This window comes from Neoarthrinium moseri, assembly GCF_022829205.1.
Source record: "Neoarthrinium moseri strain CBS 164.80 chromosome Unknown scaffold4_Wmoseri_CBS_16480, whole genome shotgun sequence".
Classification (NCBI taxonomy): Eukaryota; Fungi; Ascomycota; class Sordariomycetes; order Amphisphaeriales; family Apiosporaceae; genus Neoarthrinium; species Neoarthrinium moseri.
In genome coordinates, this window is record NW_026055118.1 from 1,133,300 (window position 1) to 1,149,361 (window position 16,062).

Consider the following 16,062-nt stretch of genomic DNA (forward strand, 5'->3'; position numbering starts at 1 on the left):
GCTGGCTGTCATGGACCATATGTGTCATTCGCCGCAGATCAACCAAGCTGTCGCAAAGGCTCTCTATCTCAAACAGAGAATGGTAGCCATATATGCGAAGTGCATTGATGATTTTCTTGTGATAGACCCGCGAAAACCCTAGAGCATCATTTGTCGCATCCCTTTGACGGGGTAAGTGGAACGGTTTTCAAGACTCGAAACAGTAACATACGTGATCAAAAAATCGTACAGCCATGAGGGAAGATCCGATGCGCCGACTGAGTGTCGGTGTCTAATCAGCTGGGCGAGACCTTCAATGTGAACCCCCCATGCAGAAGTTTTGTGTGCCAGACGCTCTCCAAACGCCATGGTGGCCACGGACAAGAGAACAGCATCCGTGGTAGCTGTGCCGGAGTCCAGGTGCCGAATGATGATATTTGTTGCCGAAGACCAGTAATTCTGCGCTATTTCCTGATATAACTTGTCTTGTGACCAGTGACGTGCGCCTACAGCTACAGTTACCTCAAGGAGAGACTGTTCAGATCCGATCAGGTCCACCCAAGAAGCTTCATCGAGATTTTGGGGCAAGTGACTTCCGTCGAACAACACTAGCGACCAGAATCTCGACACTGCGTACTATTAGCTGTGGCCTAACTGGGAGCACGACGTACATACGGTACTTGGCCTGAGGGTAAGCATGTATATGCTGCAAGGGGACTGTTGTCATTGGTGCCGCGGAATCAGCGTGACTGTACGAATCATGTTCGACACCGAATTCCTCCGTACCCAAGTCAGGGGTTTCAATGACCTTTGATTCCAACGTAGGTGCTTTTGCCTGATGCACACGTTGGCGTCTCTTTGCAAAATTGGTCTTCGTAACATGTGCCCTCATCCGTCTTGCCGCCGGCGGGGTTAAGCCCGGCTTTCCAGTGAGAGTGATGAACGTAAAACCTGCCGAGGGCATCTCTCTTCTACTTTAGGAAAATTAATTAAACATGTTGACAATGATAAGGTCAGTATCGAGCTCAGATTAGCATACCATGTAAGCGGGGACCTGCTTGGTAATGCAGGTCAGCTTATCCCCAAATAGGAAAATCAATTTTAGCTTGAGGCTCTGGTGGCCGGACCAATCAGTGGCTCGATCAATAGTTTAGTCCTGACCCGCTCATGGTCTAAGGAACTGAGCATAGGTCATTGCTTATGTATTGAGGATGTATAAGAAGCCATGAGATTTTGCCTTTGACAACTATTGTTCGTTGGAACATCTACTGCTCTTCTCTACTGTAACAAGCTATCCTTCCTACCCGCAATATAAAAATGGCACGACAATGGGTCCTTAAGAGCCAAGAAGGCTTCGAGAAGTCACTCGAATACCAAGACGACATTCCAATCCCACTGGCATCCGAGCTCCGGTCCAATGAAATCCTCGTGAAATTGTACGCTGCCAGCGTCAACTATCGCGAACTCGAAATTGCGAGCCCAGTCGTGAGTGGAAACCACGGATAGGACAAGATCATATTATATTGACGCGAACAGGGTGTCAATGGTCCAATAGAGACTCCGGTAGTGCCAGCGTGCGACGGCGCCGGAATTGTTGAGGCTGTTGGTTCATCAGTCCACAGATTTCGTGCCGGAGATCGGGTCGTGACACATGTTGCTCCTAAGCTTGTCGAATCCAGCGGAGATGAGGCACAGTGCACCATTTCGGACGTGGCTTTGTGCTTGGGACAAGGGACGGACGGAACGTTACGTTCCCATGGAGTTTTCTCCGAAGCAGCACTAGTGCACGCTCCCGAATCTTTGGGATGGCTCGCTGCCTCCACACTCACTTGCACGTGGACAACGGCATGGAATGCGCTCTTTGGCAAGAAGGGGTCGGAGATTGGACCGGATTCTTGGATTCTTGTCCAAGGGACAGGCGGCGTCAGCGTCGCTTCCCTTCAACTCGCGGTGGCGGTCGGTGCCACTGTCGTTGCGACCACATCGACAGAGGAGCGGGCCTCTCGCTTGCGGTTGCTGGGGGCAGCTTACACGGTCAACTACCGCTCTAATCCCGAAAAATGGGGCGCTGAGGCCCGGAAGTTGACACCAAACGGAAGAGGCTTTGATATCGTCGTTGACATTGGCGGTAATCAAACCTTGACCCAATCACTAGCAGCAGTACGGGCTGAAGGCACCGTTATGGTACTGGGCGGTGTAGGTGAAAGCGCAGAGCCAGTCCCTCTCTTCTCTGTGCTGTTTCATACTTGCGTGGTACGTGGCGTCCTCGCTGGCAGTCGAGCACAGCTTCGTGAGCTCGTGCAATTCATTGACGAGAAGGGAATCAAGCCAGCGCTAGATGATGTGGTTTTCGAGTTGAAAGAGTCCAAGGATGCCTACAGGCGCCTCAAGGAGAAGAAGCATTTTTCCAAGGTTGTTATTCGCATCGATCACCCGGAGGCCTGATACATGTACCCTGTTTATAGTCCTAACATGTAATGAGTGTGCCGATTAAGGCTCTTAAAGAGAGTGTAATATTTTCGTTTTAGGATCCAGTGAAGAACTGTTGCGCACTATGCAATGGATTAAGGACGCCAAACTCATAGCTGATGTCTTCACGATCCCTCCTCGACTGGCATTAATTGCAGAGCCCATCATTCCTCTGTAGACTTGCAGACCCTAAAGACTAGAGGATAACCGATTCCTTCCTAAGCACCAAGTTGGGCAAATATGCGTTAATTTCATGCTCATCGTAGTATGGCAAGTCATTGAAAGGAACTTGATGTGTCTACAGGGTATCGGCTCGAACTTCTGGATAGCTGCCTTGATGCGTCTACGGATGGAAACCTTCAGAGGCGAAGTCTGCCCAGTGTTCAGTCCATCTCCATGCGATTCATTGATGCTCTAGAGAAACCGAATACCACATCTTCGTGCGCGAATCCATCTCATGCTTCCATGCCGTGCAACCTCCATAGCAAATATTTCCTTGGCGAACTGAGTCTTGATCAAGGACCCCATGCCTAAAGAGTGAGTTCTCTCAACGCGTTATCTCGAACACGGTCCAGATCCGCGCCCCATCTCTCAAAACCCTCCCCGTCATCTACCCTAGTTTCTGGTCTGATTATCTGAAAATGATGTCCTTTCTGTCCCTCCATTCGTGCCATTTGCTGCCACTGAGGACCTATGGACGCTGAACCCTCGCGCGAGAAGACGATGATTGTCTCCACATCAGGGACGATGAACTTCAGCTCCGCGGGCGGCGAGACCGCGAGAACACACCGCTTCGGACCCAGTTTCTTCCAGTCATCGAGCACGCAGCGGCGTGCTACGGATGGTGTATGCTCTTGAATGACACCGATCCAATTGCTGATGTCTAAAGCTGCGTGGTCACTGAAAAGGATCTCTTCAAGACGGGTAGGGATGTACTTTGCATGCCACATGAAAGCCCCGTGAATGTCATGGAAGAGCGCCCACTCTGACTTATGTGCCGGCACGAGTGCTACCCGCACATAACCATGAGCTTTAGACTTCCCTTGAATGATGTGCTAAAAAATTATGTAGTCTAAGCTTGGTGCTGTCTACAATGCATTCCTATGCCATCTCATGAACATCGAGATACCCAGGTTGGCGTTTAGCCCAACCCTGTTGCCGCCATTGCGTTTCATTTTGATCATGCCACAATTGCTGTTGGTCGTGCCAGCTATGATGGGCTAACTCGGTCGGCCTCTCCTCCGTCGCCAGCATAGCTGGGCTTCTTATGCTGGACAGCTCTTGAGGGGTCTTCTCTTGCTGCTGATCGTACAAAGGAGGTGTGAGTTCGCCAGGGCGGCCATATCCAACACCGTGAAGTGGCTGTTGTTCATTGGGGTTTGTGGCTTGCTTTGTGCGACGCATGAAGAAAAAAGCCGCAAGAGCTGCCAGAACAAGTGCAGCTACACCTCCGACTACTCCTCCAACAATTGCTCCGATTGGCGCTGAGCTTGAGGACCCCGAACTTCCTGCCGAGCTGCCGTTGGATGATGCGTTGCCGCCTGAGCTGTTACTCGACTTTCCTAGTTGGCGTTAGTGAACGGATTGTCATGGAAGTCTGCTAGAATTTTACCTTTTCCTACGAACAGCGCCTTTACGCTATCCGAAGTCCAAGTGACATCTTTCTGTTTTCTAATGGAGAGAATCAGTAAAAAGTGTATATAAAATAGTTCAAAACGAGTCAACATACCCTGCGCTATACCATTCGTTGACCACACTGGGTGATTCATAGTCAGCCACCTCCGCGTCGTACTTGCTGCTCCAGCTTAAAGACGAAACGTCAAGAACATGAATGCCGTTGATCCAAGGGTCCGGGTCTCGAAAGGAAGCTGTGAACCCCTTGTCCGAGTTCTTGCCACCGATAACGAACATTTGGCGTCCATACATGATGCACTGCTGACCTGCCCGTGGCCCGCCTGTCTTGACATTGGTTTTGATCCATACGAAGCCAGGGATCGACAAGACGTACACGTCCTGGAAGCTTATCTTGTTCAAGGCGTCGTAACCACCCCAGAGGAAGATTTCTACGCTTCCATTTGGACTATCAGCACTTGCGGTGCAGAACTTGCTCCGCGGGCTGGGTATGTCGCCGGTGGTCTGCTGAGAAAACCATGTCTGTGTCTCGATATCCCAGAACGTCAAGTTCCCAAGTCCGACCAGGTTCGGCTCGCTGCTGTTGTAACCCTCCCTTCTGGCTATTTCACCACCAATTGTCATCATCATGCCCTTGCCCGAGGTTCCAAACGAGGGTAAACAGGCGGCGGACCCACCAATCAAGGTCTCGTAACGGTTCACTGCGGCCATGGAGTTGTTGGCCCAAATGCCGCTCGTCATGTTGTACGTTAGCATTCCGGGGACTGGCGTTCCTAGACTGCCTGTAGCAAAGGAATTGTCGGTCCACACAGAGCCGAAACCACCGGCATAGAACCCCATACCATTGCACGTTGTGATTTCGGCCACAGTGCTCCGCTTGATCGACATGAAGACATCTGGGTTCGCTGCCGCCTGCTTGCTCCATGAGCCCGCGCTGCCCTCTTGTTCAAACCTCCAGAGATCACGGGTCTTGCTTAGGTTTCCCCACGGGCCCTGGCCTCCCCACATGTACATAGACTTCGTGGACTGGTCAACCCATAGTGCCGCACCATCAAACACGGGTGCAGTCTTAGCGATCGGGGTTATCGGCACGGTCTGGTTGGTCCAGGAGACACCGAGAGGGATCGTGAGGGTGTCGTTCACTGAAATGACGTGAGCATCACAGAAACTGCATCAAGGAGCGTTCCCGGCGTCACGACTGACTTTGATATGTAGATTGTCCCTGAGAAGCTTTGCCATCGTAGAGTAGCGCCACCTCGCCTCCATCAATGTACAAGGTTTTGCCGATAATGGCGACTGATCGGTTGAATTAGTCAAGGTGTGCATCCCGACGGCGTGTATCGCATTATTTACCAGAGTGGCCTGTCCTACGAATGTAGTCACTCGAGGAGTAGGGGTCGACAGCGACTGCGCAGACGCTGAGCCAGCCGAGCAGAGCAGCGGCACTACGCCATGAAGCCATCGCGACTTTGGTCGCGAGAAGGGAAGAACTGCCCCAAGCGGTGCTTTGAAGAGACGAAGGAACTGGAGCAGTCTTGAGACATGGCAACCAATCCTGGCTTATGACCTATTATTAATGTAAGCTTATATCTTTCGCGAACCCTTGTCACGACTTCATCTGCAGGGCCCGCGTTCAGAGGCTGGGGGCCTTATTCTTCGGCGATCACAGCCGCGGTGATCACAGCCGCTAGTTTTGTAGGGCGCTAGGCGACGATGGTCACTTCCGTTCCAGACCCTCTCTCATCGAACTTCCGAAGCGCGTGTTACATGGGTTATATACCGTCCAATTGCGATACATACAATACTTATAAGTTATTTGCAAAGTTGGGAGCAACCAAGCTGCAATTCGCGAAACATAGACAGCTTCCAAGACTGGCTGGGCGGCAATTGCTGGCCCATTAACGTGCCCAGCAGGGGCGGTGCCACCCAGGCGGTGCCCTACCCGGCAGGCTGGTGCAAAATTTGGCTACTAATTTTGTCCTAGGCCGCAGTGATAACCAATCCCGAGGCGAAATGCCATCGACGATGCGTAAGCACTAGGCGGTATGCATTCATATTTCCCAACTCAGAAGGCTTGGAAAATTATCTGCGATCGTCAAATGAACCTTGGCACAGCCGGTGTATGGAAAGTTGTCGTACATGACTTGCGAAAGTCATGTATTGCATCAATACAGCAACTTGTGATCAAAGATTTGGTCGGACAGCTCAGTTGAAGCTAGTCATTTCTGATGTTATTGTTTTAAGAATTATGTAAATAAACATTGCCAAGTGTCTTGTATGTGTTGTAGGGTTGACCTCACTGTGTATGCGCCGTGCTCTAAGAATGTAGGAATCCGCTTAGGGAAAGAAAACCTGATGGGCAATCCCCGAATCCGTATGACATAGTAAAAATTAAAGAATTGGCTGAACCTCACCCATATATGCGCCTAAAGAGTAATCTGGATCGTCTTGGCCACGCTAGGCACTCCGGTACTTGACAGCGCAAACAGGTAGTAGTAGCCTGGGAGAAGGATACCGGAGTCTTTTTCTAGGGTGAAGCTGTACTGCGTTCCACTCTGTGTAGTGGTGCCGATCGGGATGCGCCTCTGGTCGGTGTTGATAGAGTGTGTTGCAGAGCCAATCCTGACTAGAGAAAACTTGACTCCTCCAGCCGCGCTGCCCATGGTGACGCTCAGGTTGCTGCCGACTCTCATTGAGTACGATGAGACTGAGCTAATCACTGGGCGAGTTGCTGCGGTGTTATCTGAGTTGAACAGATATGGAGGAGTAAAGATCTGGCCGTCGGCGTGATTTACAGCAAGGTTACAAGCGGCATCCGATGCGCCCTTCGAGCCAACGTAGCATAGCCCTCCACCGCCGCTGAACACAGTGCCGTCGGGCAAAAGGAGTGAGACGGAATGGTAGTTGCGAGCCACTGCTGCCGATGCGAGTGTCTTCCAAGTCTTGGTGGTGGGATTGAACAACTCAGCAGCCAGGGCCCCGTCCGTGTCTGTAAAGACGTGCGCTACTTTCTGGCCGCCGGTGACTAGGACAGTCCCGTCTGGCAGCACAACACCATTGCCGAATGCGCGGGCATACGCCATGTCAGAAACTTTCTCTACTGTTGATCCTTGGTTTGGTTCTCCGATGGTAGTGATGTGTGCCGTCTTCCACGCCGTGCTGGCGTCGTAGTCGGATGCGCCGCCTGCAGAGAGAATCTTCCCAACATCATACATAACATTGATGCCGCACATGGCATCATCTGTATCACGCGTAGCGGCTTGGACAACGGATCCCGTGCCCGCTGTTCCATACCAATGCTGGGTTCTGGACGGACCTGCTTGGAAAACCTGGATTTTGAAGACGTCAGTCAAGCTGGCCAAAAGTTGCTGTGTATGCGCCACAATTCCATGTTGGGCATAATAGCAGAGACCGGACACATACCGATCCGTTTTTCCAGCCATATAACCACCCGTGATTGTCTTCTCTCCAGATGCCCTCGTGATCATCAGTCAACATAACGTCAACTTCTGCCCCAGCAAGGAAAGTCCAAGTGTTGGTGGCAGGGTCGTAGATCTCCCCATCCTTTCCTCCATACCCACCCGAGTAGGAACCTCCGATAGTAAACACGCGGCCATCGGAGAGTGTCGTCGAGGACTGGTAACCACGAGCGACTTTCATATCCGGACCGCGAGCGAATGTATTTGTTTTCGGGTTGTAGATACTCGTTTTCTCAGCATCCGATCCGCCAGTGATGATGATCCTACCATCCTCAAGTTGACTGATTCCGGGGCAGAACATGTCGTGGTTGGTATTAGAGATGGTCTTCTGGGATACTGTCCCCGTCTTCCAATTATAGTCCGCAAATTGAGTCTCGCCACCGGCACCGCCAAAGGTCGTGCCACCCCAGGCTGCAAAAATAAGCATTCTACTCGTGTCGGGTGACTCTGGTACAACATATGCGGCAACAGGGATGATAGGTAGACGAATTATGTCAGACCACTGACCGGTAGCTGCTGGCGTTGCTGCAACTTTGCGCTGGATCACATCGTATCTCTTGTTCCTACAATGCCAAATGTCAGCGGTACTCAGGGGGTGGCTATCATCTGTGCAATAAGAGAAGAGCGTATCGTTTCACGGGTAAATAACATCAAAGTGCCAGAGTTATGTAATGTATGCTGGGGGAAACGACTTACATGGCCCAAATCAGCATTGCAGTAGTGTCTTTAATGTGACAGACGGAGACACTTTTATCGAACACGGCCTTGTCACAACCGGAGGTAGCATCGCAAAGCTTGGCACATGCGGCTGAGGATGCTACACCAGTCACGATTCTCGCCGATGCTCCTTGCAAATCCGTGCCAGGACACGTTTGGAATGTGCCTCTCGCACCAGTATAGCTAGTTTCACTAAAGACGCACCTGGCGATGACCGTACCCTCTGAGAACTGATTGTTGAGAGATATAACATCATATCGGGTGTTGGACACCCATGTCAAAGTCGCTGCCGTGTCTTTGATGTGGCAAACTTTGCGCGAGGTGTCGTAAACTGCTCTAATGCATGTCGAATTTGCAGAACACAGTTGAGCACAGGCCGCAGTAGAGGCAACGTTCTGCGTGGCAACAGCCGTTGTTCCTTGCACTGATGAGAGTCAGCCAGTCTCATCTGCCTCAGTCGTGCTATAACATAGGCATCTTATTGTCTACATAGTTGTACTCAGAGGACAGTGTAGATCGTAAGGTAGGATGGATTAGGAAAATGAGTGACATACAATCAGTATCGGCACAGATAGCGTACTGGGCGCCAGTGCCATCTGTATAAGTTGTCACGGCCGTCGGACAAGTATCGAGAGCTATCGTAACACGAAGCTGCAGCGCCAAGGCAAGTGCCTTGAGTGCTCTGGGGAAGAACATCTTAGGCCGTTGTCAGGCAGAACACAACCCCGAAGGCGAAAACGACAAGTGTTGTTCGACTGTCCCAAGAAACGAACGTAGGCCACAGCCGATGCTTATAAGTACCCAGTACGTAGACAACGTTATACAAGACGGAGGGTGAGAGTGGAGCATTCGGGCCTGCCGGGTGGCATGGCTTTGGTTTCCACCGTGCTGTATATAGATAGACCATGCCCAAGGCCTCAGCATCTGGCCAAGAACGCCTCCTCAGCAATGTTGAATGCAGTCAGCCTGTTGATTTCTGCATTGTCGTGATGTCATGGAAGCAGTCAAGACTCAAGAGACTGACCAACTCCTTCATCAGTGCATAGCGGCCGCTGCACAAGCGGAAAGCATAAGCGTAGGAGTCGGAGCTCGTCGTAAGCCTCTGCGATACCAGAACTGCTCCGGGCCAGGGAATCTACCAGGTCAAAAGGCGAAGAAGATATGGTTTTTCGGCACGACCCGGGCATCCCTGCTAGGCCCTGCTAATCGTCCCCGTCCCAGCTCCCTAGCGGAAATTGTCGCTGGAGCGTGGGATCATGGCAGCCTCAATTGTGGAGATCTGTCCAATGGTGCTTGTGACCGGTACGGAACTCAGCTGGCTGCTGGACCACGGACCACATCGTGCACTCGCCGTGGCTTGAAGAAAGCCATTTGACCAAGAACTAATATATCAGGAGGCGTTGGTTCGGTGGGCCTTCACTTTGGCACGGCGGTGCCGCGTCGTGAACTGATTCGTGACAGTTGCATTGGCTTGCGCAGGTGGTCAGCGACCTGGGTCTTGCCAAGATTCAGGTCGGAGCAAGTCCAACAAAGGAAAACCACGCGTTGTGGTGGACGCCGAGCGCAATGTTGAAGCACGCACGCGATCGGGTGGTATTCAGATCAGGGAAACCCAGGTTGCTGGGACGCTGAGCCGCTGCCAGGCACAGCGTAGTGATCCAATCGGACCTTTCCCACTGTGGATTTGCTCAGGCCAGGATGGGAAAGCCGCTGCGTTCGGCGGCACTCGCCTTTTGGAAGGTCCGTTGCTTATCGCAGAAATGGCGACAGGCTCAGTCGAAGTTGGAGTTGTTCGCTCGAAAACTTGCATGCGCATTACTTTTTCTCTTTTCACTTTCTAAGAATAACCCACTCCAATGCTACCGATGCATTGGTAGCGGAGACAGCGGGCCGGCATTCGTTGTCGACGCGATAGGGGCTGTCCACTAACGGCCGTTAGCAGCTCGAGCGCGGACTGCAGGCTCGACCCAATACCAAGGAAACTGGTGTCAGCGTTGGGTACGACTAACAACAATACAAGCCCGTTCACCATGAACCATGCAGGCTGCAGTGCCAAGGCACGTACCGTCCAATCTCTGTGGATGACTATGTATTGCAACAAGATCTCATTGCTTGTGGCTTAGATCGCACATGACTCTTATCGGTCTGAACACGATCATTCTCCACGGGCAACTCCCTCGATGGTGGAACGGTTCTGCGAAAAGGCTACATTTGCAACTAGCCCCGAGAAACTTAACTTGCCTATGCACTAGCTTATCAACCCGCTGCTTGCAGAAACGTCCAACTAGACCATTTGTATCATTCACACAACCTCCACCGGTCTCAAAGGGCCATCACACAGTGCCGCCTGTTTGCTCAGAAGATACTTCATGGATGACCGGCGTCCACTATGAAAACAATCACTGGTGTTATTGCGGGCCAGCAGAAGCTCGTACTGCCTCAGGGTTCAACATGGTAGTGGGTCTGAACGAAGATTTCGTATCGGTACGGTGGGAATTCGGCAACAGTATTGCCGGCCTGGTACCAACCCTGTACTCACCCATGCTCGTACCTGCGCCTCACGCCCTTTAATATAACTGGAAAATCCTGAGCTTACTCACAGGTGAGTGAGACCCTTCACCACAAACTGAAACAGGGTGGATGCGAACACGGTAGGAAAGAACCCTCAAGGCAACACACCGCGATCTTGCAGCACGAGGTGCCATCACCATTCCATCATCATACACAGAGTAGTGGGTTTTCACCTTTAAGAAGTGCAATCCACCTTCCGCACGAAAGTCTCATCCCTGAATCTGGATTGGCAGAATGCTAGCCTTCAAGCATATTTGATTGTACGCACTTTTTGACTGATTACAGGTAGAAGCATCATCCCTGGTCCAGGTTTGTTCGCTTTGCAGAGAAGACCACGACAGGTGAGTCCATCTAAACGGGGGGTTTCCCCTCCAGAAATCATGCTCGTATTAGTGTAATACATGCTATTTGGCGAGAAACGGTTGTGTTTCTCTCCTGTATTGGATAAGTCACGACCCCCCAGCTCCATGTAGCTTGGTCTGATAAAAAATAGTGACATTGTTTCAGTTACCTCCAAAGCTTCTGTTGGCTCTGGTTATGTTCGGGCTTGCATTCGAGTCTATACCAAGCCAAATCCGAGGTTTTGCCGCCTTCAACGTACACGGCACAATTCACTGCTACAAAAATACTAGAAAGTTGTGAGAGCAACTACTTTGTGCATGCAGGTGTAGTAAGAATCCATGGTTGTACTTGCACCCCATTCTTGAGGCGTTGGACAGTGACACATATACATTCAAGCTTGCATTGACAGCTACAGGCTAGCCAAATATTGTGCGCAGATTGGACTCCTCCATGACTTCAATCCAATGAGTGTAGTTGGCTCCCGGCTTCTCTGAATCATAACTAGTCCAGATGGCTTGTACCAAGCTCTTGGCGACGCGTACAGGGGCTGGTGGGAGGGTATGCTCAAGCGCACTTAGTCTTTCCATAACAAAGCGTCGTGCATAAGTCACTTCGATAGATAGTCTCGTGATAGTTATTTGGGGTTCCTCGGAGTTACCATTGTCCAAGGACGAAGGAATGGTCGGGTCGGGGCTACTTGAAGCTCCAGAATGCATACTTGACAGATCGCTCATTGCGCGTTCTGCCAAGCGTTGCTGCATGAGAGTTTCTGTATCAAATCGGAGCCCAGTACTCGCTGACAGGTATAGCAACGGCTGGATGCACCTGGTTCCAGAGTTAATCGGAATCCCTTGCAGAGTCTTGACTAGGCGAAGGCTGAGGGGGACTATCCAGTTGTCCCAAGGTACAAACCCGGCAAGCTCCGTGGCGTCTTGAGGAAGGCGTCGAGCAACCAAGTCTGGGAAGGTCTGGTATAGTTGGAGTAGAGATGCCAATCGGTAACCTTCAGCGACGTCAATGAAATGTGATTTTGGTGACATTCGATCCCCAGTGTCGCTGATATCGTGGGGATCGTATTGCTCGATACTCAGAAGCTGTTCTTCGATGTCTTGCGCTTCTTTGATATCCTTTAACAGGGTCTCCAGGCTCTTCTTGGTGGAGACAGCTCCTGGCTTGTGATGACGCCGGAATCTACGACAGAGCCGCACTGCTTGCGTGAACAGGCTTTGGGCATTAGCAGAAATGCCTGTCCAAGGGTGCGGTATGATTGGGCGGGTCAGCTCCTTATTCGAGGGCTCCTTGAGTTTGGGAATGCCCAAGTCGTCCTTTTCGTCGGAGACAACCGCTACAAGCATGTTCCAGTATATGACACTATTGTTGAAGAAAGACATCATCTGTCGATCCTGAATGGACAAGTTGTTCGAATCCAGGTTTATTCGCCTCAGAATGTGTTTCGCTTCCCGTAAAAAGGAGCCCCCTATCTCTTTGGTATCAATCCAGCACGCCGCAGTTCCAACGCAGCACAACGCCAAAAGGAGCTCAGTAGGAAACGTTCCGACCGGCTGTTTCTGCGCGACTTGGAGGTCTTTCTGGATTGCTTTGATTGCTGACCTGAGATGCGAAACAGCAACCTGTCTCATCTGCGGCATCTGACTGCTGAGGCATACTGCTGACATGCTCTGAAGACAGCTTCTTACTGCTTCGCTCTTGGTCCAAGACTCATGTGCTAGCCTCCGGTTCAGATTCACGTCAGAGTCAAACCCTGACCACATGGAGCAGACCCGACGGAACCATTCTTCCACCAAGATAGATGCACTGTCATTGATCGTGCGCGGAATTTGTGAAAATATTGGTTGGTATTTGGGGCTGGCAGCTGGGCCAGCAGTCCAAAATGAGAAAGGGGACTGGTCTCCTGGAGTGTTGAAGAGCGAGAATGACTGGTCAGAGAACTGGATATCGTTCTTTGAAGCCCCCGCCGGCACTATCTCATGAGACTGAGGATCCTCTTGCCATATATCCTGGAGCAAATCTGCTATCCCGTAGTCGTATTCCGGGAGCATCAAGTTGTCTAATGTCGGCGGCGAAGACTCGTCGGTAATACCGACCAAGACATCCGGGTGGCTATTGCCACCCAACGCTGAAGGATTATTCAAGGTAGAATCCGAGTCAATGGGGGTGTCTCCTATTGAACCCGGGGGTTTCTTCTGCCCTTGGCTGTTGTCCCTGGGTATTGCCTTGGAAGTCGCGGTGACCAAGTCTCTGAGATTCGAGGGACCTTTGGCTTTCCCTACCAGGCTCTTCTCGTGCTTGGTAGACCATTTAAATGACTGCGTGTAGCCGGGGCAAGTCCTGCCATTTCTCACACACATAAGGCATTCAGGCTTCGTCTCATCACATTTGAGCTGTATCTATGTCTGAGTGGCTGACTATAGAATATATGTTTGCGGCGAGCTGGGATTGACTTACGCGTTTGGCCTTGCACTGTGGGCAGCCATTACGAGACCTGGTCTTGGTAGGGTTCTTGGGTTTGGCCTTCGCAGTGGCAAGGCCTCGCTGTTGTCGATCTCCCGTCCCAGTGGACTGCTGTGACATGACGGTCGTCGGTTTACGTAAGCCCTTGGAGACGCGCGCAAGTCATCCAATTGGGAATAAATATCCGCTGGAGCACGACGAAAGACTTACCCGCGATGAGGTGCCCCGTTGCGATGGACCTCGCGCGGAGAAAATCTAGATTGGAACAGCCACGGCGGAGGAAGAATACGACGGAGGGGTAGAGTTGCCGGTTTAATAACAAGTTCCACGGCTGCGGCTAGCTATCAGACCAACGGGCGCGCAACGTGCGAACGCGACGGGTTATGCGGGATTGGAGCTAATCGGGCTCTCCCACCACAACCCGTTTGCTCCAAGCACTCTGAAGGCGACCAATCCGCCGCCGCTGGGTATTCGCAGAGGGTGCGTAATCGGCGCGACCGTCATGAAACAGGGTTGCCCACGTTCGCCAGCAATCTGCGGGCTGTCAAGTGCCCCGTAGATAGAGTTGGGGATGCGCCCCATGCTGAAAATGCGGGGGCGGGCGACGCCGCGCGATAAGACATGGCAATGATAGCATGCCTCTATTGGGCAACCTGATGCTGTCCCAATCAGAGGCCATCACGTTTGACAGGACACATTGTGGGCAAGTTGAAGGCAGATAACCCAGTCAAAATGTGGTGCACATCTGTTGTGCCAGAGTTTTATGCACCATGTACCTATGCAAGGCCCGTCACTCTTATAGGTGACATTGCCAGTGAGTTCCTTCCCACTAACTCTTCATCCCAACCAAGCTCACAACCTGCAGAGAGACTAGCGCGAGGCGACATCGATAAGATAGAGATCGCCATGACGCTCCTCGATCTGTTTGGAGGAACGCGGCTGCTTCCCGCCCCATTGTTGCTCTTGGTGATTATATCAGTCGTTGTTTTCACGCGCATCCGAACCCCCAGCAGAAGACCAAGCATCAGCCAGTCCAGAACGCCTCAAGATGGGACATCACAAAACAGGAAGTGCAAACCAACCAAGGCGCCACGACTACCAGGCCAGTGGACCCCAAGTGACTTCGTCTTCCCTACGCCGCCTCCATACCCCAACTGGACCTTGGAGTCAACGAAGCCGCTCCCATACAGAGCCTTCAGATATGGTCCAAAGTATAATATCACCATGGGTCTTCGCTCCTCACCTTACGAGGACTGGATCCAGCTTGATAGCCACTACCCTAAATACCACTCAGACAAAGCAGCCAGGATTGAGGATAGGGGCTCGAAGTGTTGTATTACAGCCCCCGAAGCATATCCGGCAGCCCTTGAGCTTCTTGAAGAGCTCACAGCTTACCTGCCATGTCGGTACCCGGCACTATTCAAGCGTACATCTACAGGTATCTCAAACATATGGTCCGGAGAGTCATTTGATATCACTGAGAGGCCGCTGAAGGAGGATCCAATGATCATGTGTGGTCGTCTGGTTCAGGACGACCTAGCGTTGATGATCGAGAGGCCCGACGGACAATATTATCTGCTAGCAGGGGCAATCTTGCTCGCAGGTTTCTGGCGACTGGAAGACAAGTTCGGCATGCCACTATGGAAAATCCACACATCTGGTGACGTGCCACAGTTCAAAGAAAAGCTAGAGTGTGGCATGACGAAATTCTTCTCCCGACTGAGGTGCGAAGAGCTCTATACTCGCAACAACTACTTCCTCCAAGTCGACGACTCATTGCCCTGGAGTTGGAGCATCGGGGACGAAGACAGCCCCGAGGTGAGCTGGGATACGGCAGAGAAGAACCGGGCCGTTGAGCACCACTGGTTCCGTTCTGAGAGGCAATCTCTCCGGCGACTTCCCAAAACTGGAGCTGTTTGCTTCACTATCCGCACATACTTCCACCCCATCATGGAAATTGCGCAGGAAGACTACGTGCCTGGGAGGTTGGCAAGTGCTATACGTAGCTGGGGTGACGATGTCGCCAGATACAAGGGCAAGGAGCGCTATGGAGATGTACTACTTGAGTACTTGGACAAGGAGCATCAGAAGCAGCTAGATCGAGGTTTGGATTTTGCGCGTGAAGATGATATCCGGCAATACCCCTGGTAGCAAATCGAGGTAGTCCGTTTTTCCACGGCATAGCCGGCAACAAGACAGGAACGAAAGATCCCCTTATTGAATGTAGATAATATCGGTGCGCCTGAAATCAATAACGATAAGGCTATAGCTGGTTCCCTATGATTGTTTTATTCATATATAGCGGTGACTGATAGCAATAAGTAACCCAGAGACTACAAAAGTAGGTCGAAATCATGCTTCCCAGAGTAGTCAAATGAAACAGCTTCGATTTTTCAAATGA

The 16,062-nt window shown here is 51.5% G+C and overlaps 5 protein-coding genes across 5 annotated transcripts; 2 read left to right on the forward strand and 3 right to left on the reverse strand.

The window, feature by feature from the left end:
* Positions 1-1,296: 1,296 nt before the first annotated feature.
* On the forward strand, positions 1,297-2,424 carry JN550_002151 (uncharacterized protein; the record flags this gene model as incomplete). The annotated part of the gene is made up of 2 exons (XM_049313415.1): positions 1,297-1,464; positions 1,516-2,424. 2 exons carry the CDS (start codon positions 1,297-1,299, stop codon positions 2,422-2,424), a joined length of 1,077 nt encoding a protein of 358 aa, XP_049176212.1.
* Positions 2,425-2,978: 554 nt separating this feature from the next.
* JN550_002152 (uncharacterized protein) lies at positions 2,979-5,542 on the reverse strand (the record flags this gene model as incomplete). Its single annotated transcript, XM_049313416.1, has 6 exons — positions 2,979-3,457; positions 3,600-4,010; positions 4,061-4,119; positions 4,178-5,222; positions 5,284-5,376; positions 5,434-5,542. 6 exons carry the CDS (start codon positions 5,540-5,542, stop codon positions 2,979-2,981), a joined length of 2,196 nt encoding a protein of 731 aa, XP_049176213.1.
* A 964-nt stretch (positions 5,543-6,506) lies between these two features.
* Positions 6,507-8,972, reverse strand: JN550_002153 (uncharacterized protein; the record flags this gene model as incomplete). The annotated part of the gene is made up of 4 exons (XM_049313417.1): positions 6,507-7,409; positions 7,504-8,122; positions 8,256-8,700; positions 8,831-8,972. The coding sequence occupies 4 exons, from the start codon at positions 8,970-8,972 to the stop codon at positions 6,507-6,509; spliced, it is 2,109 nt and encodes a 702-aa protein (XP_049176214.1).
* A 2,633-nt stretch (positions 8,973-11,605) lies between these two features.
* Positions 11,606-13,781, reverse strand: JN550_002154 (uncharacterized protein; the record flags this gene model as incomplete). Its single annotated transcript, XM_049313418.1, has 2 exons — positions 11,606-13,591; positions 13,656-13,781. The coding sequence occupies 2 exons, from the start codon at positions 13,779-13,781 to the stop codon at positions 11,606-11,608; spliced, it is 2,112 nt and encodes a 703-aa protein (XP_049176215.1).
* A 612-nt stretch (positions 13,782-14,393) lies between these two features.
* JN550_002155 (uncharacterized protein) lies at positions 14,394-15,812 on the forward strand (the record flags this gene model as incomplete). Its single annotated transcript, XM_049313419.1, has 1 exon — positions 14,394-15,812. The coding sequence occupies one exon, from the start codon at positions 14,394-14,396 to the stop codon at positions 15,810-15,812; it is 1,419 nt and encodes a 472-aa protein (XP_049176216.1).
* Between the last annotated feature and the right edge of the window lie 250 nt (positions 15,813-16,062).